This window comes from Crocuta crocuta, unplaced genomic scaffold (assembly GCF_008692635.1).
Source record: "Crocuta crocuta isolate KB4526 unplaced genomic scaffold, BGI_CrCroc_1.0 scaffold16, whole genome shotgun sequence".
NCBI classification, from domain to species: domain Eukaryota; kingdom Metazoa; phylum Chordata; class Mammalia; order Carnivora; family Hyaenidae; genus Crocuta; species Crocuta crocuta.
The window spans coordinates 11,491,811-11,517,981 of NW_027531893.1; the positions used below are offsets into that span (position 1 = coordinate 11,491,811).

Here is a 26,171-nt window from a genome sequence, read left to right on the forward strand (position 1 = left end):
AAAACATGACCTAGCCCGGAGCCTGCACGGGGAAACTGACACTCCAGTACTTACTCATCCATTAATTCACAAAGCATCTGAGAACATAACTCTGGGTCAGACCCTAGGGCAGATGCAAGAGATATAAAGGTACGGAAAACGCTGCACCTGCCTGGAAGAAAACAGGACCACAGATTACTGATTACAGTGGGAAGAGCAAGGGGGTTAAAGTTCTGGGACAACGGGGTGCCTGGCGGCTCAGTCGGATGGGTGTCCGACTCGGCACAGGTTGTGATCTCACGCTGAGATCGCACTTGTGAGTTCGAGCCCCGCGTTGGGCTCTGTGCTGAGAGCTCAGAGCCTGGAGCCTGCTTCGGATTCTGTGTCTCCCTCTCTCCTGCCCCTCCCCTCCTTGTGCTCTATCTCTTTCTCTCTCTCTTTCTCTGTCTCTCTCTCTCAAAAATAAACACTTAAAAAATATTCTAAGTTCTGAGAGGATAACATTTTGCGATCTAGAATTCCCTATCTAGCAACATTATCAATTATGAAGATGAAACACACATTTTTATTGCGTTTACTAACCACACACTATACGTGCAAGAAAAAAAAAAAAGAAAGAAATCAAAATCACTCAAGCAAAAGAAAATCACTTCCCTCCAAAAGATCTACACAAAAAAGGCTGGGATATCTGGAAGATTCTTGGTTGGGCAGCAAAGTTTTAACGACACAGGATTACACTTTCTTCCCAGTGGGCCCCAATGCAACATTATTCCTTCAGAGAACTGCGTTCACATACTGACAACATAAACAGGATGTGTACCTGCTGCCATCTCTTAAAATCCACTTCTCAAAAAAGCACAAAAGTACAGATACAAAAAAGTAGGAAACAGTATAAATAATATAACTGTGGTGACAAGAGAAACAGAGAGAGATGGGAGGAAACATGCACGCGCTAGATTTGTAATCTTTTATAGAACCGACCAAGGTATGTTGGTCAAAGTTGGTAAGACGAGAAATAGCGGTAGAGCGGAAACCACTGAAAGAAAATGGACCAGGAGCACCTGGGCGGCTCAGTCAGTTAAGCATCCAACCTTGATCTCGGCTCAGGTCATGATCGTGCAGTTTGTGATTTAAGCCCTGGATCAGGCTCAGCGCTGAAAGTACAGAGCCTGCTTGGGATTCTCTTTCTCTCCCTCCTTCTCTCTCTCTCTCTCTCTCAAAATAAATAAGCTTTAAAAAAAGGAAAGAAAGTGGAACAGAAGGAGGCACTGGGAAGTAGAGCTGGGGAGGGAGGAACAATGATTCTCCCCTCTTCCATTTTATATTCTCCTGTAGTAGGCAAATTTTTAAAAATTATGAGCGTTTATCATTTCAATGGTTTAAAAAGTGTCATGGGAAACATCTTCCCCGCTAATATATACCCAACCCACAAGATCGACATTGAATTGCCAGCATTTCCTCTTCCGAAACAAAGGAAGGGGTCGAGGTGGCTAGCCTAGATAACTTCAGGAGGCCCGTCAGGAAGTGAGAGGTCTATCCAAGGGAATATGCAAACTGGAGAAATGTCATTTGGTTAAGATAAAGACACGGATGGGGGCGTCTGGGTGGCTTAGTCGGTTAAGCGTCCGACTTTCGCTCAGGTCATGATCTCGCGGTTCGTGGGTTCGGGCCCCGCGTCGGGCTCTGTGCTGACTGCCAGCTCAGAGCCTGGAGCCTGTTTCAGTCTGTGACTCCCTCTCTCTCTCTCCTAGAAATAAATAAAACATTAAAAAAAAAAAACTAAGATAAAGACACGGATGTCACGTCTGTTCCTCAACTACGGAACCCAGAAGCAAACAAGACGGAAACAGGATCTCCTCCAGGAGAAGCAGCAGCAGTTAAAGCTGAACGGGAGGAACTAGAGGTGGCCAGAGAGGGGCGGGGGTGGGGGGATGAGCCGGACAGGGGAAGGGGATTAAGGGGTGCAATCTTCTAGTTACAAACCAGTCACAGGGGTGTAAGGTACAGCAAAGGGAATACAGACAATAACACTGTAGCAACACGATGACTACACTTACCAGGATGGCACGGAGTCATGTATACAGCAATGTACCGAATCACTGCGGTGGACACCTGGAACTAATATTGTATGGCAACTATAGTCCCATTTTTTTTAGTGTTTATTTTTTTGATAGACCGAGCACAAAAGGGAGAGGGGCAGAGAGACAGGGAGACACAGAATCCAAAGCAGGCTCCAGGCTCTGAGCTGTCAGCACACAGCCTGATGTGGGCCTCAAACCTACAAACCATGAGATCATGACCTGAGCTGGAGTTGGATGCTTAACCAACTAAGCCACCCAGGCGTCCCAACTTCCTTTTTTTTTTTTAATTAAAATAAAAATAAGAAGGAGAAGCTGAATGAAGATCTCTGCAGTGGACCAATGGAGCCAGGGCAAGAAAAAAGAAACAAGAGATGGTCAACAGGGGGCAAACGCACTCCCCAGTCCCTGAGAGTGAGCTGCCCCCAGGGGAAAATGGGTGGCACCGTTCTGAGACCATGGGAGAGGTGCGGGGGCCTGAGGGCCGGGGCCCTCTAAGTCACAGAAGCAGGAATGCATTGAATGTGTCAACAAAGAACCAAGGCACAGAGAACAAAAAGCACCGAGTCCCAGTTTGTTCTGACACAGTCTGGTGGTTTCTGATCACCCTGAATCACGGCGAGAAGCAGATTCTGAGAAATTCTAGAGCAGGTACAGGCGGCAGGGGCCAGTTTAAGAGGCAGTGCCCACCGAAAGGGTCAAGGATCTTTTTGGCATTTGGTGCAATGTCGTTTCCGGGTTTGTTGTAGTAAAAGGCATCCACGGGTTTGCTTGTGACATTGGTTTACCCAATCTGATTGTTATTATATGCTCCTTACCTACAAATTCTCCAGCTGCAGGCATTTTCAGCACGCTCATTCGTAGGCTGAGAAGACACTACTTGCTATCCGGGGAGAGAACCAAGGGTCTCTGGGGGGCACGCCCAGGCCTTCCTCGCGCTCTACCCTGGGGAAGGTGTAAATACACCTGGGGTCTAAGCACCAGAACGGACTTTAGCGTTTTTCCCAACAAAATGCTGCATTTAAGGTGAGACAACAGAGGCAGATGCTGGGCTCTGGATGGGTATTTAGTGAAGGGAAGGGTAAACAAAGTCATCTCCAAGGGACCAGCAGAGCCTGAACCAGAACCCTCATCTGCCACCTGCCTGGGGCGTCAGCCCTCTCGCCTCCCCATGGCTCCTGGTGTCCCCCCGGCATTTTTCCATAGCAGCAAAGAAAACACTTGCCCCACGTTTATAAATAAATGTGCAAGCAGTCTGACAAAGCCATGGGTCCTGGAATACAGTCAGCTTAATCAGGATTCTTGGTCTCCAAAGGGCACCCCCACTTTCCCTAACGTAATAAGCTCACTCAGTTACTTGGAGAGAGCGCTAACTTCCGACGACAATTACGTGGAATCTGAAAACCATAACTCTGATGCACGTTTCAGCATTTTGTACAGAAGCACCAATTCCCAGGAGATGCTAGGTTAGCAAGGAAGGCTGCAATGGAATCTCGCAGACAGAAAAGACTACAAAGAAGAGACGAGCCAAAGGGTTTTTCCCAACAGGTGAAAAACACCAAATTGCAAATAATCCGTAGACAAGACCGACCCAAATCTCTTAAGGGCAAAGTTGCTCTGAGGACAAAGTGGCTTTGGAAAACCATTTTCTTTAATTACAGAACTTCTTGATAAAAAGAGAATGGTAACAGCACCTGCCTTTCAGGAATTTGAGCATCAATGTTTATTTACGGGGACTAAATACCTATTAGGGAGATTTTAAATGTTTAAGCATTCTCTGTGCTAACCTGCATTTATTTATTCATATTTCACGCCGCACAATCAAATCTCTCCTTAAGCAAATTTATGCCCGGCCCAGTTTCCCAGAACCTAAGCCCTAGTTCTGTCCAGTTATCAATCATAAAGTCCTTGAATATTCTGGACACGGACTCTATCAGAGGAAAGAAAAGAAGCACGTGCCACCTTAGCAACACAAGCAGGTAGAGAAACTGATGTCCGTTTCTATCAGCGCCGTTAACGGTGCCGGGAGAAGCCCGGCTGTGGTGACAGCGCTCTGGCTCCCGGGGTCTCAGAGTCCCCTCGCTAAAGCTGAGGGGCGCGAGGCACACAGCTGCAGCGGTCCTTCCTCTCGACCATAAGGGCTCCCACAATCCTAACTGTACTTTTAACTAGGAAGGCCTGAATTTTTGTGTGTATACTTATGCCATTTTTTATCATATTTTAGCCCCCTATTCTTTTTAAAGTATTAAGTGTTAAAAAAAGAAGAAAAGAATGGGGCGCCTGGGTGGCTGAGTAGGTTAAGCATCCGACTCTCAGTTTTGACTCAGGTCATGATCTCACAGTTCGTGGGACCGAGCTCCGGGTCATGCTCTGCGCTGACAGCATGGAGCCTACTTGAGATTTTCCCTCTCTCCCTCTCTGTCATACCCCAGCTTGCACTCCCAGTCTCTCTCAAAAGGAAATAAACAAACTAAAACAAACAAACAAACAAACAAAACCACAAAAAAACCTCTGTACTAACCATTTTAGACCTGTGCACTTTATTGTATATTAATTATGTCCCAATTTTTTAAATCTCTGAAAAACCACTTAAAAAGCATGGAGGGGTCAAGGTGCCTGGGTGGCTCAGTCGGTTCAGCATCTGGCTCTTAATTTCAGCTCAGGTCATGATTCCAGTGTTGTGGGACTGAGCCTGGCTTTGGGCTTCACACTGAGCATGGAGTCTACTTAAGATTCACTCATATTCTCTCTCTCTCCCCTTCTTTCTCTGCCCCTCCCCCTTGCTCATGCATGTTCTCTCTTAAAAAAAAAAGAAAGCATGGAGGGCAATCCAAAATATTAACAGTGACTGCTTCTGGGTCATGGGATTATGACTCACGTTTTCTTCTGTTAAGTTCACACTTTTCTAATCTTTATCATTTTCTGTAATGAACTCCCCCTGCCCCGAGTTTCTATACCTATAGTTTGCTGTTCCACTAAGACACAACATGTGACAATATATACCTTCTGAAGGAAGGGTTGTAGGTCATGAGGGGAAGTAAGTCAGGGTCTCTTTCTACAGCGGGCATGCGGTTCAGTGTCTCCTGAGGATCTGCACGGAGGTCAGACGCTCAGGCAGGGGCATGACGGTGGACGGGGGCATAGAGGATGGAGGGATGAATGGAAATACAAGGGTTCAGATCTGATCCTGGTCCTCACTGAACTGGTGCGCAGGTCACAGAGCCGGCTGCCGCACCCTGAAATGGAAGGAACATGTATCCTGTCTGCCTCAACGGGGCTGTGGGAGTGTTACATGCAGGAACTGTGGCCTACGCGGCGCAGAAGGAATGAAGGTGGCAATAACTTCTGCTATGAGGTGGAGAGTTAGAAAATAGTCTTTCTCAAAAGTCAGCTTTGTGACTTCCAGTCCTGTGAGAAGCAGCAAGAGAAGCCATTGCTAGAACGACTCAGCCCTTTTAAATCGAGCGCCGAGAACTCTTACCTATTGGTGTGGTGATAGTGATTCTGCAGAGTGTAGGGTATGCACTGCGTGTTTAACCGCTTTCTCTCCACCTCCTTCCAGCTATCTTCTGTCCACTTTCTCTTGATCTGCTTTTCCTCTTGTTTTTTCCCCACGTAGTCAGCGTAGGTTTGAATCCGATAGCTTTCTGCATATTTGCTGGTATTGACGGCTACAAGGAAAAGAAAAAAAATCTGTCTAAAAAAGTCTGGCCTCGCCCTCGGAGATGTCACTTTTGAAAGGTGGCCTGAGGAAGTCAAAGAAACCAGAGATTCGGGTCTGAGTTCTGACCCCAGCTCCGCCATCTAGAAGCCAGGTGGCCTTGGGAATGTCCCACTGGCTCCCTAACTCTGTTTTCCCATCGGGAGAAAAGAAAGCCATCGCACCCCAGTCTTCCTGACGGCGTGCAAGTGTTCTGTAAACTATAAAGGACCATAATGAGGTGAGTAAAGCATATTTGCAGGCAACATTACTGGCTTGAAAATGACTCATTTTCAGAGTAAGAAAATGGGAGGAAAACACACTAAGGGAAAACTGTAAACCCTTCCTTCTTAAAAATAAAAATGAAGATGAAAGCATTATCAATAGCAGAGTCGACCACAGTGTCCGATAGGGAAGGTCTACCCTTTGCCTGTGCCCGCTGCTCTCCATTCGTGACATCTAACCGCAAAACACATTCCCAAGGGAGGCACAGACGTTGGGCGGCTGCTGCAGGCCACACAGTGGGTTGGTGGCAGTGCTGGGAAGCAACACCGGGCTGCCTGGACCCGAAGGCCAGGGCATTTCTTGTCACTCTGCACATCACTTTGAGCTCCACAAATTCAAGATATCCCCACAAGGATGCCTCTCCGCCTTCCACTTCTAAAGACTGCTAATTCTCCGTAATGTGCCTCTGGCCGGCAGGAGCACTTGAAAGCTGCAGCTTATACTACCCTCCTTGGTGTTGACATTTCGCTAAGGCCACATCAGTTTCCCTAGAGTCTGCTGCCTACTCTTCAGAGGCCAGTGGACAGAGGCGCCGACAGCGTGGGACTGAGGACCCAGGAAGACCTATTGGCGGATGGGCGGCCATTTTGCTGGTTCTGGCTTCTGCAGCTTGAGCAGAGACTGTCCTTGCACATGGTCACCGCCAACAGTGACCACCCACGCTGGCGGTGAGACAGCAAGAGCCGGGCCATCCCGGCAGGGGCCGGTAGCGGTGGCCTTGCTACCCGGGCAGCTGTAAAAGCACCATAATGTCTAGAAGAGGGTCTGTGTCCCCACTCCTGGCAAAGTCCTGAGTTTTCTTCACTAAATACCACGTGAATGAATGCACGGCAGTGACCAGCACGCACGGCCCGTAAGCGCATCAGAACCAGGTAAGGGACTCCAGTACATCGGGCACCTTAAATCACAGGGAAAGACAACTGTATGAGAGGTAGATGCTCCACGTATCTGACACCTAAGACTTTTCATCTTCGCCCTCAGTGGGCCAGATTTGCGTAAAACTTCTAAGCACAACAGTGTTTTACAGAATGTCGTGCCCTAAATGTTTAGCCATCTAAAGAGCAAAACATAACAACAACAACGAAACAAGAAAGAAAAAAAACAAAACTCCACTCTTTAAAAAAAAACAAAAACCCACAGATTTTTACTAAGAAGTTTGCTGTAACTTCAAATATCCAATCTGGAGCTAAAGAGGAAAAAGGGGTGGGAGGCGCTCCCCGAGTATTACAGAACTTCCCTATTACATCAAGTCTCCCAAAGAAGGAGAGCGAGTTGCTGAGATGTGAGCTCAGGGCAGCGTGCCCTAACTCACTCGCAAGGAGATAAACAGAAAAAGCATCCAGTTCTGGAGACACAGTACGGGCCAAAGTCACTCCGAGCACAGAACCACAGAAAGAGGATCCTTTCTTGAAAATCTTATTCCTTGGGACAGCTATCTCTGCTGCTTTCAGTGGACCGCGTTTTGGACTTCTTCTGCTCATTTAACCACCCAACCATTTATACATCCCATGAACATCAACCTCCCAGGCTTCCCATCCGGCCACCAATTGCTGTCCCAGGGACCGTTTCGGATATCTGGTAGAAGGAGACACGATTTCGACTCTCTTAAGCTTTACCCTGTCACATGCAAATATCATGGGGAGGGGATTTCACTGGAAGCAGAAGACCACCTTACTAACACAGGTTGAGTCTCCAGCGTGATCCATAATGAGAACCCACAGATTCTATCATCATTATTCAGTCCCAACCGTTGGCAAACGAGCGGCTCCTGGATTTCCTTCTCTTAAGTTCCATTCCTTCTTCCAGCAGGTTTATTTTGCAAGCATGCCCCAAAGGGATGACATCTGCAATAATCCCTCTCTCGAGTTTCATTTGGACTCCCAAGTAAAAGAGGAGGCTGGAGTCAATATTCCCCATGAAAGCAAAGGCGATGATAAGGTCATAAAGGAGCTAAGATGATCTATTTAACAGTATCCGGCCATTTCCAATAACTCAGCCTGCAGCCCCGTGGACAAATGTTACAAACAACTCCCCGATCACGGTGGGGAATTTATCCGAGCACATGTGGAATTAGGATCACTTAAAAGGGGAAACAAATAACAAGCCATTTTTCACCGCTGGCCTTCACATGGCAGTCATTTACCAGCATTCCTTCACGTCCCAGCCGCTCGGAGCTCTGGGCCTTTCATCTGGAAGCCAAGCGCTGGCTCGCGGCCACCCCTCCCCGAATGGATGAATCAGCAAAATGAATTGGCTGTCAGCTGTGTCCTCCAGTGGTTCCAGCCCGCCTGTCAGAAGCAGCATGCAGCGCGCTGCTCGGTAATACTAACCTTTTCCAAATTTGTCAGGGAAATTATTCAAGGCCACCTTTTGGTCGTGCCACTTGGTTAGAGCCTCTGCGTAAGCGTGCATGCCCACGGCTGTCCCCGCCTCCTTGTAGGTGAGCCAGGGCAGCACCCCCCCCCTGGGCTTCCCCCACCCCCCACCTCACCCACCACAGCTTCCCGGGGCCAGATCCGCTCATCTCCTGACACTCTACACGCATTACAGCATTTCACCTTCACCAGCACCCCGCAGGGAAGGGATGCTCTGATCACCACCCAGGGGCCTAGGCCGACATCAGGGAAGCCAGGCTGCTGGTCTAAGGTCTTGTAGGTAAGCGACAAAGCTGGTTTGGAACCAAAACGTAATTTTTTTAATGTGATACTGCCATGTGTCCACCATATATTTGTATGTGTTTATGTGACTACTCAGACTGACAGTTGTCTTCTAAAATGTTTCCTTTACTAGGGGTTTTAAAGAATGTTTAAATTTTTTCCTAAAAATTAAGAACTTTCCATTACTGTCAGGCAAAGCCTCTCCAACTAAGTTGATGGATACGTTATGATTATGGACAAGATGACTTAAGATATAGATCCCTTCCTAAATTGATCTGTAGATTTAATGTAACTCCAATAAAAAGACATCCTACACTTTAATAAAACACTGAAAACATTAAAAAATGAAGTTAAAAAAATCTCAACAGAAAACAGAATGGGGTTAGCCAGGGACTGGGGGAGGAGGTCAAGTACAAAGGGGATAAGGGAATTTTGGGGGTGATGGAACAGACCTATATCTGGATTGTAGTAGTGGTTACATGACTGTCCGCATCTGCTAAAACACAGAGCTGCACAACAAAGAGGGTATTTTTACTCTACAAAAATTACATCCCAATTATTCTGTGGAATTGGAAAGATTGATTCCAAAAGTTAAATAGAAGAGCAAATGGGCCCACAATGGCCCAGACATTTCTGAAGAAGAATAAGGAAGGGGGATTTGCCTTAGCTATAAAAGCTTCCTGTAAAGCCAAAGTAATTAAGATGGTGTATTAATGGTACAGAGATAAACAAACTGACCAATGGTACAAAAGAGCCTAGAACAAGGTTTATGCATCTGTGAAACTTTGATTTTTGACAGAGACAGCATGACAGAGAATGTGGGAAAGGAAAAGCTGGAAAAATTGTTTATCCATAGGAAAAAAAATGAAATTGGATTCTTAGTCACACCACGCTGAAAAATCAACTCCAGATGGATGAAAAACTGAAATGTCAAAAGCAAACTTTGAAAACTTGAAAAGAAAATATAAGTGCATATCTTTCTGAGCTTGAAGTAGGAAAGAATCTATGAAGATACAAATAACGCTAAGCATTAAAATAGGTCAATGACTAGAACTACATTAAATAAAAATCTGTCCATCAGTAGACACTTTAGAGAGCAAAGACAATCCACAAACTGGGAGATGTTGGTAACATGTGGAACTGGTGAAGGTGTAGCACGAGAATATATGAAAATACCTACAAATCCAGAAGAAAACATCCAACACAAAAATGGGCAAAAGACATGAAAAGTACACACAGTCATTTCACAAAAAAGGAAGCACAGAAGGCCCACAGTCGTATAAAGAGATGCTCACGCCTAGGCAAAGGCCAATTATGAGCACAATAAGGCATATTTTGTGCCTATTTTGTTGGCAAAAATTGAAAAGACTGCTCAGAGCAATGACAAGGAAGATGTGGAGCAATGGGATCTCTACTGGTACCAGCGCTATGGAAAACAATTTCGCGTTGTCATTTGAAGTGGACCATGCACTCACCCTACAATCAACAATTCCACTCCTAAATATAAATTACTACATGAGTATTATGAGGTAAAAACAAAACAAAAAAAAATAAATATAATAAATATAATATAATAAAAATAAATAAATAAAAATAAATAAAATAAAAAAATAAAGAAAAAAACGTCTGAGGCTCAGACCAAGGGACTAGCCCAAGGACCCCCACACTGTTTGTAACAGCTGGGGGGCAGGGAGAGAAAGAAGGGAGGGAGGGAGGGAGGGAGGAAGGAAGACAGGTAGGAAAGGAGGGAGGGAGGTGTAATCCAAATGTCCATCAGCAGGTGAATGGAAAAACTGTAGTGTATTCCCACAATGCAATACTGTGTATCAGGAAACACAAATGAACTACAGTAACACATAAATAAAATGGATGGATCTTAGGGATGTGATGGTGAATGAGAAATGCAAGTCCCAGAAGTCCATTTGCAGAATGACACCCTTTTTACTGTGTTCTAAAATAAAAATCAAATGAAAAAAACATATCCAGGAAGTAGGTAGGTGTGTGTGTGTGTGTGTGTGTGTGTGTGAGTGTGTGTGTGCATGCTTGTATGTGTATGTATGTCTTTGTCTCTACAAAGACAGTGATGGCCAGAGAGAGAACAAAAAGGCAAGAAAATGATGAACACAACTTTGAAGAGGGCAGTTGCCCCTGGCAGGGAACCAGGAGGATGGGACCGGGAGGGACAAGAGAAAGATGTAATTTATTAGCAGGAGTTTAGCCCCCTGGTTGAGCGGCAGTTTCACAGATGTTCATTACATCTTAAACAAACACATTCTTCAGGTTTTCTGTGGTTTACCCTGTTCAAGTACTATGGGCCATTTCCAGGACAGATGGTCTAAGTCAGAAAGTGTCTCAAAGACCACCTAAGGGTCTCTCCAGGTTCAATGTCCCCAGTGACGCGGTAGTGCCGCTGAATCTGGTGTGTGTGGTGTCAGCAAGCGAGCACTGCCACATCTCGAACCTTCCTCAGGAAGCCAGGCACATCAGTGCCACCCAGCCACCTGATGGCTGAGGTCAGCAAGATATAAATCATCCCTGTGTGTGGTGTCTGCAACGGCCATCTGCAGCGGACACTAATTCTCAATGTCTCACGCTTCATTCTTATTAGTCTAATGGCTCCAGGAAGGAGAAATTTATTGGCTGCTCCCTCTACGAGGCATGGGGAATCCTGTGAGCATTATCTTCACTACCTAGGTAAAGAAAGTGAGGCTCAGACCAAGGGACTAGCCCAAGGACCCGGAGATGACAAGTGTTTGGGCTAGGATCCAAACCAAAGCCTACATTCTTTTCATGACCCCATGTGCAGTGCAAGGGTCCCAGATGGGGTCATTCAAGGTTAACGCAGGCATCTACCTCCATCTTTCGAGAGAATCAGAGTCTGTCCGTCTCTCCACAACACTTCTGTGTACCTGATACAGAAGCCTGATTAGCTGGTCCGTTCGCCTGCCAGAAGGGTGGCCTCTGCCGGCTCTGCAGACACAAAGCCTGCGCCGCAACGCTCCAGCCCGCCCACTTCGGATGCTGGAAGGCGGCCTCTCCTTCCTCCTCCCACGACCGCAGTGCAGGGGCCAGCACCACGGTGCTGTCATTTTGGGTTGTGACCCTGCACCAGGGTGATGCCAAATGCTGTTTTGTGTTTGTTCGTTTACCTAAATATGAACGTGGTAAACACGAGTTTTCTCATGTTCCATATGATTCTGATTGGGCTGGGTTTATAACAGATCAACCACTTCTTCCCTTTTACCAGATAGAGAATGGCAGCTCCTCTCTTGGATTCTACTGGAACACAAACTTTAAAATCTTTAGAGAAAGGAGTTCAAAACAAAACAAAACACCACCACTCGACCCTAACGGTCAGTCTGCACATCTTCCTGTGTTTGCGAGTGGACATCCCCTCCAGTGATCGGAGAGAGCAGGCGGAGCCGAGGCCCGTGTGGGAACGGGGGACCGAACAGTGGTGCGCTACTGTCCGAACAGGTCACGGCAGCCAGCCAGCCAGCCTGGACAACGGTGCCCTCTGCGGTCCTTGCTTCCCCTCCGGAGCCAGGCCCTTCTCAAGTCTTCCTGAGAAAGTACCAGTCCAGGCCGTCAGAAGCAGCCTCACGCAGCCTGGTGCCGGCCACGATGCTGGATCTTTCCGCGCTCTTACCCGACAGGCCCTGGGGCTCTCTGAGAGCAGGGCCTGTGCCTTAGCCATGCTTGTAGCACCTGGGTTCCACCGTGGTTTTTCGCCAGCGGTGAATCTAAGACTGTGGCAGGAAAGGGGGAGAGAAGCACAGCTTCCATATTTGTTGGCAGCCTGTGTCTATCCAAGAGGGAAAAAGCAGAGCCTCTTCAGTCAAGAAGTCCGAGCTGAAGCCTGATCTGGTGCATGAGAGCCCTGGATGGCAAGCGAGGCGCTGGCTCTGGCTCTCAAGACAGGCTTCCCAGGGCAGCAACAATCAGTGCACGTCACCCCGACTGAGCCTCAGCGACGGTGGGAAAGAAAGGCACGAACAGCACTGACAGCGGAGACTGGGGAAGCCTTAGTCACCAGGTGAGGACTCAAGACCCACTATTCCTGGATCCTTGTTCTTCCTTCCATGCAGTGGGCACTTCTCCAACAGACGGTAATTATCTCTCAAGGATTTTATTTTTTAAAGGAATCTCTACACATAATATGGGGCTCGAACTCATGACCTGAGATCAAGAGTTGCATGCTCTGGCGACTGGGGCAAATTATTTTTTCAAAGCACTAAGGCTATAAAACTGAGACCCCGAATGGTCAAAGTAATATTGAAGAAGAAAATCAAAATGGGAGGCATCACAATCCCAGACTTTAGCGTCTACTATAAAGCTGTAATCACCACGGAAGTATGGTAATGGCACAAAAACAGACACAAAGATCAATGGAATAGAATAGAGAACCCAGAATTGGACCCACAAATGTACAGCCAATTAATCTTTGACAAGGCAGGAAAGGGTATCCAATGGAACAAAGACTATCTCTTTAGCAAATGGTGCTGGGAGACCTGGACAGCAATATGCAGAAGAATGAAACTAAACCACTTTCTTACATCACACATAAAAATAAACTCAATATGGATGAAAGACCTAAATGTGAGACAGGAAACCATCAAAACCCTAGAGGAGAAAACAGGCAATAACCTCTTTGACCTCAGACACAGCAATTTCTTGCTCAACATGTCTCCAAAGGCAAATTCAAAAGGAATTAAAAGCAAATATGAACTACTGGGACCTCATCAAGATAAAAAGCTTCTGCACAACAAAGGAAACAATCAACAAAACCAAAAGGCAACCAACAGAAATGATAAAGATATTTGCAAATGACATATCAGATAAAGGGCTAGTATCCAAAATCTATAAAGAATTCACCAAACTCAACACCCTAAAAACAAATAATCCAGTGAAAAAAATGGGCAAAAGACATGAACAGACACTTCTCCAAAGAAGACGTCCAGATGGCCAACAGACACATGAAAAGATGCTCAACATCGCTCATTGTCAGGGAAATGCAGATCAAAACCACACTGAGATGCTACCTCACACTGGTCAGAATGGCTAAAATCAACAACTCAGTTAACAACAGATGCTGGTGAGGATGTAGAGAAATGGGCACCCTCCTACATTGTTGGTGGGAATGCAAACTGGTGCAGCTGCTCTGGAGAACAGTGTGGAGGTCCCTCAAAAAATTAACACTAGAACTCCCCTATGACTCGGCCATAGCACTACTAGGAATTTACCCATGGGATACAGAGGTGCTGATGCATAGGGGCACATGGACCCTGATGTTCACAGCAGTACTTTCAATAGTAACCAAAATATGGAAAGAACCCAAATGTCCATCAACTGATGAACGGATAAAGAAGATGTGGTTTATCTATACAACGGAACACTACTTGGCGATGAGAAAGAATGAAATCCTGCCATTTGCAGCAACATGGATGGAACTGGAGGGTGTTATGCTGAGTGAAATAAGTAAGTGAAAGACAGATACCACATGTTTTCACTACTTGTGTGTGAAACTGGAGAAACTTAACAGAGGACCATGGGGGAAGGGAAGGGGGGAAAATAGTTACAGAGAGGGAGGGAGGCAAACCATAAGAGATTCTTAAATACTAAGCAAACTGAGGGCTCATGGGTGGGTAGGGGGAGGGGAAATGGGTGATGGGCACTGAGGAGGGCACTTGCTGGGAAGAGTACTGCGTGTTGCATAGAAGCGATGAATCTATCCCTAAAACCAAGAGCACACCATGTACACTGTATGTTAGCTAACCTGATGATAAATTACATTAACAAAATAATAATTTAAAAAAGTACAAGAGTGCAAATGAAAGCACTGTAGGCCCAAGAAAGAGGACGCACAGAAATACTGAAAGAAGAGGCAGAGGGGGCGTGATTCTGTCATCCCTGCTTCCCCAAGGCCTCCCAGGGAGTGGTGGGCCCACGGAGGCACTGGGTAAGAGCAGGCGGCTGGGGACCACGCTGCAGAGGTGTGAGGCAGAGAGCTCGGTAGCGCTCAGGGCTCCTCACGGTGACAAGGCTGAGAGAAGGAAGTGCGTGTGGCCCTGGCTCGGCCACCTGCAGGCCGTGCCCATGACGGTATTCTCTCCGCATCACCCCCTCCACTAGAGACGGGCATGCATTCTGCCCACCGCTCCCATGCCTCACTTCACCTCTAGCTCCCTAATTAAGGCTGAGGAAGTGGCAAGGAAAGCCTGCTCTACAAGTGGGAAAAGGCTGACACGGACACGGAATGACATTTACTTAAAACCTATGCAAAGAAAGGGAGGCAACAAAGTGGGAAAACCAGACTTTCTGAGGCCACAGAGGCCTGGGTTCAAATCTGGCGCAAATCTTAACTTGCTCCCTGGCTTCTTTTCTTCATCCATCCGATAGGCTTCTCACTTAAGGCAGAGAGGAAGCATGGAGAGAGTGTGTGCAAAGCTTTCAGTACAGGGCCTGGCACACAGTAGGGGCCTCATTAAGGAGGCTATTACTGTTAAATCACAAAATGGTTTGGACTAAGAGAACGGCGCCTCAGCCAACATGAGGTGCTCTGCAGCTGACACGGACCGGGCGAGCTGTAACTCCCACACCTCGGTGTGCCCGACGGGAGTGTGGCCTGACGTCCCTGAGTCTGCACTAGCTCACGGAATATGCCGTCATTTGGAACACGGATGCAATCTAGCAAACCCTTTCCCATGCAAAAGCGTGGAAACAAAACAGAAAACAGAGGGAACAGAGGGACCAATGTATCAACCATACTCGGCAAGAATAAAATCAAAAAGTCCTTAAGTGCCATTTTTCAAAACTGTACTGCGGCCAAAATAAGTCCAGTCATTTTCACTAACTCTGCTGACAACACCATAGTCAGCTTTAGAGACATGTGCCTCAATCATTCATTCAACAAACACGGGTGCCAGAGAATGCGCGGAGCTGGGGCGGGGTAGAAGGAATGGGACCTTCTCCGCCCTGAAGAGGCCCACAATCTAGAGGAGGACAGGAAGGGAACAGGTTGGTAGCAAACACCAGGTAGGCAAGAATCCAGGCATGAGGGGGTTCGCAGGAGGAGGGGCCGGAGGGGAGGGGAGGGAGGACAAATACCAACTGGCCAAAGGTGGCCTGTGAGGGTGAGCTTGCCAGTTGGGCTCTAAGCCCCCGAGGCTGGCCCCCGAGGCCTATGCCAGCCACCATAGCATCGGAGGAGCGAGGTCACTAAGGAACACTGCTTCCATTAACCAGCCTGGTGGTGCGTTTGTTCTTTTTCTTTTCATAGTTCCTAGCTGAGAAGTCAATGAGAAATAAATAAGGCTACCATTTACTGAGTGTCTACTGTCTATAAGAACTATGCTAACAGCTCTATAAACAAATGTACTTAGTTCTCACTTGGTCACTTCTGCGCCCATCCATTAGTTTATGAATACAGACACTGATGTATTAAATTCTCATTTGTTCATTCATTCATCTATCCATTCATTCAGGAACAAACACGCCATCTTCTAAGCCTGGGCAACTGGGGCTGTGAGGGTGGGTCAGGGACACAGGCCCTGTGTTCGCCCGGAGAGAGCCTGTGCACACAGCGCCACATGTGTGCGGAGGGTTGGAATTGGAGAGGCACCATGGGGCTCCATGCGGAGGTGGTCAGGCCCAGGATGCAGGGACGGTTCCCTAAGGAATAGACATGGGGGTCTTTCCTGAGACTTGAAGGGTTGGGAGAGTAGCGGGGGTGGGGACTGTGTTCTGGGCAGAAGGAACGTGAAGGGACCAATCTCTGAGCGAGGAAGCATATTCCCGAGCAAAGAAGTAGAAGACCATCAAGGCGGAGAAGGAGGAGAGGGCGGAGAGGAGCCCCCGGTGAAGCTAGAGCGAGGGGCACAGTGCAAAGGCCTGAGGACACGCAGCACACAGTGGGAGCACCACAGGGTGTTCAGTCATGGGGAAGGGACACGATCTGACATGTGTTTCTATAAGACCACTGTCCCTGAAGGGGCAGGAACAGGAAGAGGAATGGAGACAGCCCAGAGTTAAGAAAAGAAAGTCATAACAGAACTCAAAGGAGCGCCAACATTTCCTTATCATACATGTGGGGAAGAGCGGGCACAGGGGCCCGGGAAGCCGCAGGCCGAGGGCGGGGACTAACCTAGAGAGCATGGTCTGAGGAGTCCACACAGAAGGAACAGGCCAGGGACTGAGTGACCAAGGCAAGAGGAGAGGAGAGTCTGGGGGCTTTACAGCACACAGGTCACAGGGACATGTGCAAGAGTGGTTGAGTGGCGTGAGGAGTCTGCCGATAGATGACAGTGAGGGCGGACATGGGGTGACACATGCAGAGCACTTGACTTTGCAGAAGGAATGAAATCATCAGGAGCAAAAGCGAATTGGGATCCTGGGAGTTTCCCGAAAAGACGGAAGGGATTCAGCAGGTTTCCACGTGGTTGGGAAGAAGTCGACGGGCGGGCGCTGGGTCGGGGCACGGCGCCAGGCCCCAGAGAGGACATGGGGCCCAGGGCACACAGTGGGGTGGGATCGCTTCCGAGAGAAGGGAGGCGTGGCGCAGAGCTTCAGGACTCCGGAGGAGGAAGCTGCACTGGCAGTCGGCTGTCTCCCAGGTGGAGGGACTGGGTCTTCCTGAGGGCCCCGGGGTGCGGATTGGGAGACGGGGAGGCCAGGCCGCGGAGCCAGGCGCTGATGAGCTGAGGGCCCGGCCAGAGACGGCTGCCTCCTGTGCAGACTCACCAATGTGCCCGGCTTCTTCTCTTCAAAACAACCCCACAGGCTGGGCAGGAAATTCTGGGCTTTTACAGACCTCCCTGACGTTGAGGCCATGCTTCTACGACTTTTAACCTACCCCTCACGGCCGTCCACAAAGCAGCTGCTCTAAACCTTAGCCAAACAAACCAACCAACAAACAAAGGTCTTAGCTCCTCAGCAGTGGTGTAGAGGCGCGCAGACGGGAGGAAGGGACTTCACGATGGAGGCACACAGGAGTGGACTGACTTCCAGCAAAGTTTAGAAGTGAGAGTTACTCTGAGGGGGAGGGAGACGGAGAGAGAGAGAAAGCCCCCCCCCCTTTTATTTAAGGCAAACACACAACTTAAAATAGGCCTTGGGAAGCAATCCCGTGCTTGCTAGTGAAGGTGACAGACGGCTGAAAGACCTGAGTGATTTACGCCGTTCTTTCTGCTCCCCGGGGGAAAATCAAGATTGATGTCTCAACTACACAGGAATAATTTAAAGTAAAATCAAATATCTCACAGATTTTGCAACACAGCAGATTTGAAACGTCAGATCCTAAACGTCAAGAACACTGCATAAATTCTACTCTAGGGAAGACTAAATATAAATAGTACAGGCCTTAGTTATACTGTTTTCTAACAGAGTCTTTAAGGTCTGTCCATACAGATCACTAAGGAACACAAGTCAAAAATCATCATGGTTGAGGGAACAGTTACCAGGCACAAAGTGCACCACGAGCTCCCCCCCCAATATGTTACCCTTTATTCTGTAGTATCTTAATACATTAATCTTAACACATGCTCTTTCATCTCTAATCCCACCTCCGCAGAAGTATCCTATTGTGAATATGACAGAACGGAGCCTCAGACAAGTCGCTTGCCTGATGTCACAGTGTCAGACAGTGCAAATGGCCAGATTTAAGTCACCGCGGGCACAACGACCCTGCATTAGAGTCTTTAAGGCCCCAAAGGCAGGAGCGTGCATTAAGTTTTAAGCTGCGACAGCCTCACCGAACAATACCCACCTTGACTACACGCAACCCACTCTGACGTCTTCTATTCTGTCAACCAGCAATGATTTCCTGACCCACAAATGGGCCCCGATCCGAAGCCTGAAACATGCCATGGCTCACTGACACCCACCATTCAAAATGGCATTTTGGTGCGACAATGCGCTTTGTGTTCTCAAAGGGTGATCAACAAAAGGACTTGTTGGATACAACTATTCACCAAGCAGAGCCTGCCTGTAACTGAACTGCACGCTGGCTGCAGGGCGCGGCGGGGCCCGCAGTCAGGAGGGAAGTGGGTTCTGTGATCTGGACTAGGGCTCGCTCAGGATGCTTCGGACAGGCGCCCGAGAGGAACGGACACCACACGCACCCAGAAGATATTCCTGGCAGCATGCCGAGCCGTTTATGATGCACTGAATCTGCCACAATGTTAGTGCTACTGTGAGAGCGCGGAAGTACCCACCTTCCCTCTGGTGCCCTGAGCCCAATCTGCGGCGAGCTGCATGGACCGGGCAGCCACACTCTCAGACTTGGGGGTTTCAGGAGTGAAAAGCTTAATGTCTGTTTGTTTATAAGCCAAGCAGATACGGGGTGATGCCGCGCCCGCAGTATTTACACTCTCTTTACACTCTCGTTAAATGCCTCTGCTGGATGTTTTGATGTGGTTTGCATTTGACAGAGGAATTTACTTACACCTCACGACTCAGCTTATTCATTAACCGAGTGAAACCGGGAGGGAAGGAGAGCCCCGGAGAGACAAGAGGGACAGGCCCTTATCAGCCAGGCAGGGCCGTGCTAGCTCACCTGCAAGGTGTGTGAGTCATCAGCCCTGGGAGGGAGGGCATCGGCCACCAAAAGCCTTTCCCTATAAGGGAAGGATTCCACAGAGACCCCCACAGCCCTGCGTGTGGGTCCCGTTAACCGTTTCCTGTCACGCCGCCCGGATGGCCCGGCTCGGCGCTCTCTGAAGGCACCACGGTAGCACCCTGTGAACGAGAACCGTCCCTCGAGCTCTGCCCTTCATCTCCTCTCCTCTTCTCTCTACTCCTCTGCCGTGCGCCTACAGATGCAGAACATTCTGAAATGTACTAGCCTCTTGGGCGTCTCCGGGACACCCCGTGGAAGATCTGTCACCACCAGGAAGGTTCGGAAAAATGCCAACGTGGCCTCGCTCCACACGGAGGCCGGCCACCTCCACGCCTTTGGGGAGCCCTGCTGGCTGGCCCCGGGCCCACCCTGTGTGGGGAGGGAACCAGCTCATAACGAAAGGAACGAAATCTGCTCTTCAGATCCGGGTTGCCTCGAGAGACAATGAAATGCCTTTGTCGTAACTGGCAATGTTTGACCTCAGGAGAGAAGTATCCAAAAAGAGTCACACGCTTCTCCAAAGGGGAAATAATTACAGGGTGAGGTCTCATTTTCCACATTAATTTTACTCTCTCTTTGCTGAGATGTGCCCAACGACTCATTTATTTCACCCGCGGCTCCCACCCAGAGGTGACACGTTAAAACCAGAAGGGCAACCAAACACCCCACAGGGGCAGCCCGGAACTGGATGAGAACTATTTCCGTTTCAAAGTCCCTCCCGCCTTGGCATGTAACACATTCATTCGGGGCCTGCATCATGCTTCTCCTTTAATGTTGCCAATCACTTCTCCATGGACTTCACGACCTGAGGGAGGCCGGTCACCTCTGTTTCCTACGTAAGTCTGCGTCCCTGTGACGGCAGGCTGCCGGTGCCAACAAACGGTGGCCGGCCCGACGGGTGGCATCTGACAAGGGCACGTTAGGCCGTCAAAAGCTGCTGAAGTGACTCAGTGACATTTCTCTCCAGTCAAACACATCTACGCACAGGAGAGCAAGGGGGAGAAGGGAAGAGAGAGAGGAAGACAGGGACAGAGGGACGAGGAGGGGAAGCGGGCGGGGAGAGCCAGGGAGGACAGCTTTTCCCATGTGGTAAGTGCTTCCAGAAGGCGGCGCCTCCCAAAAATCCGAGAAAAAGTGTGTCACTGCTCCTGAACATTTGAGAGCCTCACTGCCAGCAGGAGAGAAAGCAAGATTTGGGGGCTTGTTTTTAAATTTTGTTTATTTATTTATTTTGAGAGAGACAGAGACAACACAAGTAGGGGAAGGACAGAGAGAGAGAGACAGAGGGAGACGGAGGGAGAGAGAGGATCCCAAGCAGGCTCTGCAATGCACTGTCAGCACAGAGCCTGATGCAGGGCTTGAACCCATGAAGCCAGGAGATCATGACCTGAGCTGAAACCAAGAGTCAGACACTTAAGCAACTGAGCCACCCAAGCACCATGAGGTAGATTTTTAAAATTTTTTTAATTTAATTTTTTTTTTTTTTGAGAGACAGAGCATGAGCAGGGGAGGGGCAGAGAGAGAGGGAGTCAGAGGATCCGAAGCAGGCTCCAGACTTTGAGCTGTCAGCACAGAGCCTGACACAGGGCTCGAACTCACAAAACGTGAGACCATGACCTGAGCCAAAGTCAGATGCTTAACTGACTGAGCCACCCAGGCGCCCCCAAGGTAGATTTTATTTTAAGTTAAGATTTCCTGCCTCGAGCTGTTAATGTCTCTTAAGCTGTCCTAAATATTCATTTTGTTTTCTACATCCTAAGGGGAAAGTAATAGAGATCTTTTTGTCTATTTGACATTCAATGCCAAATCCAACTGGTTAGACAATGGAATCAAGTCTCACATGTAAACATATTTAGGGGCACCTGGGTGGCTCAGACAGTTGAGTGTCTGACTTAACTTTGTCTCAGGTCACAATCTCAGCACCCTGAGATCCACCTCTGCACTGGGTGTTGAGTCTGCTTAAGATTCTCTCTCTCTCTCTCTCTCTCTCTCCCTCCCTCTGCCTCTCATCCCTGCTTGTGCTCTTTCTCTCTCTCTCTCAAATAAATATAAATGAATAAATAAATAAATAAACCAAAAACATTTACATGAACAAAACAAGAAAACAAATGAACAAAATAACTAACCTATTTAAATAAATAATAAAACTGTTTACGTGAAAATAATTAACAGAATGGCAAGTCTCATGACATCATTACACTTTGAAGTATTTTGGAACATTCTGTAACGGTTTTATCTTAAAATCCCCAGTGACCCAAGGGTTTCTTGCAATGTTGAAATACTCAACACAAATTGGGAAACTGGAAAACGGCTTCTGAAAATCATGTATCGATACAGAACACAGAATGCTCGATACTGTAGCATCCATGGCTTTTAAAACGTACTCTGCATTTACTTTTCCCTAGAAGAATGCTACTGTCCTTTAAATGATACCTCTGAGGTCCCCATCGAGGGCTTCTAGCACAAGGCGTCTGGATTTAAAGCCTGACAACCCCAGTATGTTTGTGTAGTGGCTGAATGTACTCACTCTGCCTTTGCGTTGCACTGTGTTATGGTTGTAATGAAGAAAGACAAGAGTGTGCGACAGCAACTTCCCTGGGACCCAGAGGCAAAGCTCCACAAAGTACATTTTCTTGGCAAGCTCACAGACAGTGCTCCGTGCCCTGTGCCAGACTGGGGCAGCAGTCAGAGGCCTTCCTCCCCTGGAGAAGGATAAGCCAGCCTTGCTTCTAAGGCCATAGGTCAAAAGCAAATCAGCAGCAAGGATGTACATGACCAGACTGCTGCTATATACAGCATGCTCAGTGAAACTGGCCATAGGCCCAAATCACAAATGAAGTCATGCTGGAGGTAAATTAAACAATAAATAAATTTTAAAAAATTAAAACCAAAAAACCACAAACGAAGTAATGCTGACTACTATAGGTAAAAGAGCATGTTTCAGGAACCAATTACCCTCAGGACTTGATTTGGGAGTCAAACTGTCCAGATTCTACTTTTAGGTGATATGTAAATGAGAACAGAAGAGACAGCAAATGCTAAAACGCAGGCAGAGGCCCGAAACCTACAGAAGCTGGCCTGCAGGGTCAAGTTCATCTGCTACTCCACCCTGAGCGGTTGTCTGGGAGCTGACAGAGGGCTTCTTGGATCCCCACCGCCTCACATGCCACACTGTGTTTGTTACAGCAGTGGCGGAGTCCTCAGGGCAGGCTGGAAGGCTGTCATGGGTGCCCCCGAGCTCCCCCTGCGCGTTCTCTCCCCACAAACATCTCAGGGCAGGGGTGAAATGCTAGGAGCAGCTAATCGAGTGCAGCCTCGCGATCGGGGCATGTTCTTTCTCCAACTCAAGGCAAGTGCAGCTGGCATGCGCTGTTGTTGTCAAAGAGAACGTGGGCAGAGCCTGTCCTTGGTTCCCTGGAAGCCCTGACTAACTGCTGTTTGGATTATTTAAGGAAAGGAAAACCGTGTGATCCTTCATGGTTGGAAAGACTCTAATAAGGCCGTATGCACAGAGTGGCCCAGTGGGACGAGTGTGCACTCTGGGGCTGGGGCAGGTCCCGCTGGACTGAGGGACTACCAGCACTTCGCCTTCCTGGACAACTGGTTTCCTATCTTTAAGCCGAGGTGTTTTCTGCATTCAGTTTGGGGCAAGTGACCAGCGCGGTGGAGTTGCCAACAGTGTGCATGTGTGCAGGGAGGCTAAAGGTGAAGGTTGTGTTCGTCAAAGTTACCCTTGAAAATGCCCTTTCGGGGCACCTGGGTGGCTCAGTCGATGAAGCATCCCACTCTTGGTTCTGGCTCAGGTCATGATCTCATGGTCTCATGGGTTTGAGCCCCGCATCAGGCTCCGAGCTTACAGTGCAAGGCCTGCTTGAGATTCTGTCCCACGCCCCCACCCTACCCCACCCATGCTATCTCTATCCCTCTCAAAATAAATAAATACAACTTAAAAAAAAAAAAAAGGAAAGAAAATGCTCTTTGGAGATGCCCCACTGGCGTCCCCACACGGCTGTTCTTCCCTGCAGGTCAGCACATACACCGCATTTCTTCTCTCCCACACCAGGGGCAGAAGACGGCGTGCGCGTGAGGGCCACGCTGCTGAATGCGGTCCAGCCAGCGGGATGCTCACTACTGGCACAGGGGAGAACCGATATTCACACGGCCGGCAGAAGCAGGTCCGTATCTCCCATCTCATCTCCGACTCACTCAGATGCATGTGTTCACTGAGTGGAGTGACCAGCAAAACCAGTCTTGCTGCAAAAAAAAAAAAAAATAAAACAAAACTTTCCTCCAGATGAGTAGGTTTGAATGTTTGAATTCACTCAAGCTTAAAAATGTTATGATGCAACTGTGGCTGGAAAACCAGGGACTGTACAATCCATGCCTTGTGCCTGTCCTCTGACCACGCACGTCAGGCCAGTTCTCAGAAGACAAGGAACGCGTTCAGTCCTCCTGTATTGCCAGGGACGCCTCTCGGGACAGCATATCTGACACGGCTACTTCCCTCTGCCCCCGAGCAGCCCGGGGCCTGCAGGCTTACGATGAGCCACAGACCAACCACGGCTGACCTTTCCCGGAGCGTGCATTTTGCTGGAGATCAAGATGGCAAAGCTGAATAATCAATCTGGTCATTTAAACCATTTTAATATTAAAAGAGATATATTATGGAGTGGAATTTCTTAAATTTGTGAGAAGGGTTTAAATAAAACATGAGGGGAGCCTGGGTGGCTCAGTTGGTTAAGTGTCCGACTTCGGCTCAGGTCATGACTTCACAGTCCGTGGGTTCGAGCCCCACATCGGGCTCTGTGCTGACAGCTCAGAGCCTGGAGCCTGCTTCAGATTCTGTGTCTCCCTCTCTCTCTGCCGCTCCGCCACTTATTCCCTGTCTCTCAAAATAAAATACATTAAAAAATTTTTTTAAAAATAAAAAGTAAATAAATAATACACGAGACTGCACAAAAATGTCAACCCTTCCTTTCTCTCTCTTTCCACTCACTCCTAATGCCCCTGAGCACTCCTACAGGCCCTCCTTTGGTGTTAGCGCTATTTAGTGGAAGTTTATGATTTTAAGAATGAACTTCTTGCACAGAGGGCCTTGGGAATAAATATTGGCTGAATGAATGACCACTTCTCTGTTCTGGTAGAGTAAGACTATAAAAAGGAAGAAGGAACCCCCACTTTCTCTTGGCAGTGAGGAGGTGGATGTAATATACACAGAGAGCTGCTTACACGAGACAATTTGTACTTGAGATTCACAAACGACACTCACAGAGCTGTTAGGAGTTCTCTGTACTTAGCAGCAGTCCTGGAAAGAGCTGACTGGTATGAGAAAAGGGTGACAGGTAACGCAATACCTACTTTTTCAGCAAAGGTGCCAGAAATGGATGCATTGTGGACAAGCTAGGAGAGGCAGGGGCAGCCCATGCTGCAAGGGGGCGCTCTCATAGTTCAAATAAAGCTGTCCAGAAGGGGTTCTGACCCACACAGGTGTGGGCACAATGGAAGGTGGAGACCCTGTCCTGCAAGCCCACGGCTCAGCCCTCGCTGACCGGACAAGTATTTAGCAGCCCGAGTGAAGGGGTTCCCTTGCATCAGTCCACTCATCTGACTGGGACGGACCAGGGTCCGGGGGAGCTTTGAGCAGCAGGGGCCATGGGCACCAGAGCAGCAGCTGACACTTGCTGAGACCACATCCTGTGCGGTCCGCACCGCTGACGCCACCCCCTGCCACCCGCACTGTATAGAGGAGAACACTGAAATCCGTCAACTGACTTGTCCAAAGTCTCACAGCCTGTAAAAGGCAAAGCAGTGGCATTCCCAGACAACGCATCTGGTCACCTACCGACCAAAGCCAGGAAGCTGCCACATGCTGGCCACCTATCCTAACTGTTCTCGGAAGCAGGGGACATAGGGTCATGCTGTCAGGTCTCTCTGTGTGCCTTTCTCAGCAGACAGTCCACGGACTGTCAGTGAATGTTCTATCTACGTGAGAAGGGGCTTCCAGCCGCTCATACCCTTTAACCTAGTATTCTTCTTTTACAAATCCAGTCCATGAAAACAACCTAAAATGAGGACTGATTTTTTTTAATGCACAAAGATGTTTGAAGATCAAAATGCATATAGATACATTTTTAAAAAACCATAATCAGGGGCGCCTGGGTGGCTTGTCCGTTCAGTGTCCAACTCTTGGTTTCAGCTCAAGTCATGATCTCATGGTTCGTGAGTTCAAGTCCCAAACTGGGGTCTGTGCTGATAGTGCGGAGCCTGCTTGGGATTCTCTCTCTCTTCCCCTCCCCTACTCACAGCCTCTCTTGCTCTCAAAATAAATAAATAAAACTTAAAAAAGAAACATAAATAAACCTGCAAAATATTCAACAGCAGGGTAAAAGCTAAGTAATATGCTACTCATATTCACTACAAGTTATGCCTTTCAACGGGATAATAACCAAACAATAAATAATCAATACATTCTCTGGCTAGTTATTTGGACAAAAGTAACTTGAATGCCCAGCTCACAGGTAACAACACCAACACACTCACAAAAATATGTGCTGATCATCCACTATAGGTGAGGCACAATTTTAGGCACTGAAAATATATTTAGAATAAAACTCTCTGCTCTTCTGGTTGGTGGTTTCATGGGTATGTTCACTTTGAGATAATTCATTGAGAAGTACATTTATAACACATGCACTTAAAAAAATGTTTTTAAGTTTATTTTGAGAGAGAGAGATAGCAAGAGTAGAGGAGGGGCACAGAGAGAGACAGAGAGGGGTAGGGGAGAACCCCAAGCAGGCTCCATGCTGCCAAGTGCAGAGCCCAAACACAGAGCTTTAACTCATGAAACTGTAAGATCA

The 26,171-nt window shown here is 48.1% G+C and overlaps 1 protein-coding gene across 1 annotated transcript in view; it reads right to left on the reverse strand.

The window, feature by feature from the left end:
* The window catches only part of PARN (poly(A)-specific ribonuclease), a 143,964-nt gene that overhangs the window by 23,316 nt on the left and 94,477 nt on the right, over positions 1 to 26,171 (reverse strand). The window contains exon 22 of the mRNA XM_077773192.1: positions 5,539 to 5,728. Coding sequence (XP_077629318.1) covers positions 5,539 to 5,728 — 190 coding nt within the window. The remainder of the gene's footprint in view (positions 1 to 5,538; positions 5,729 to 26,171) is intronic.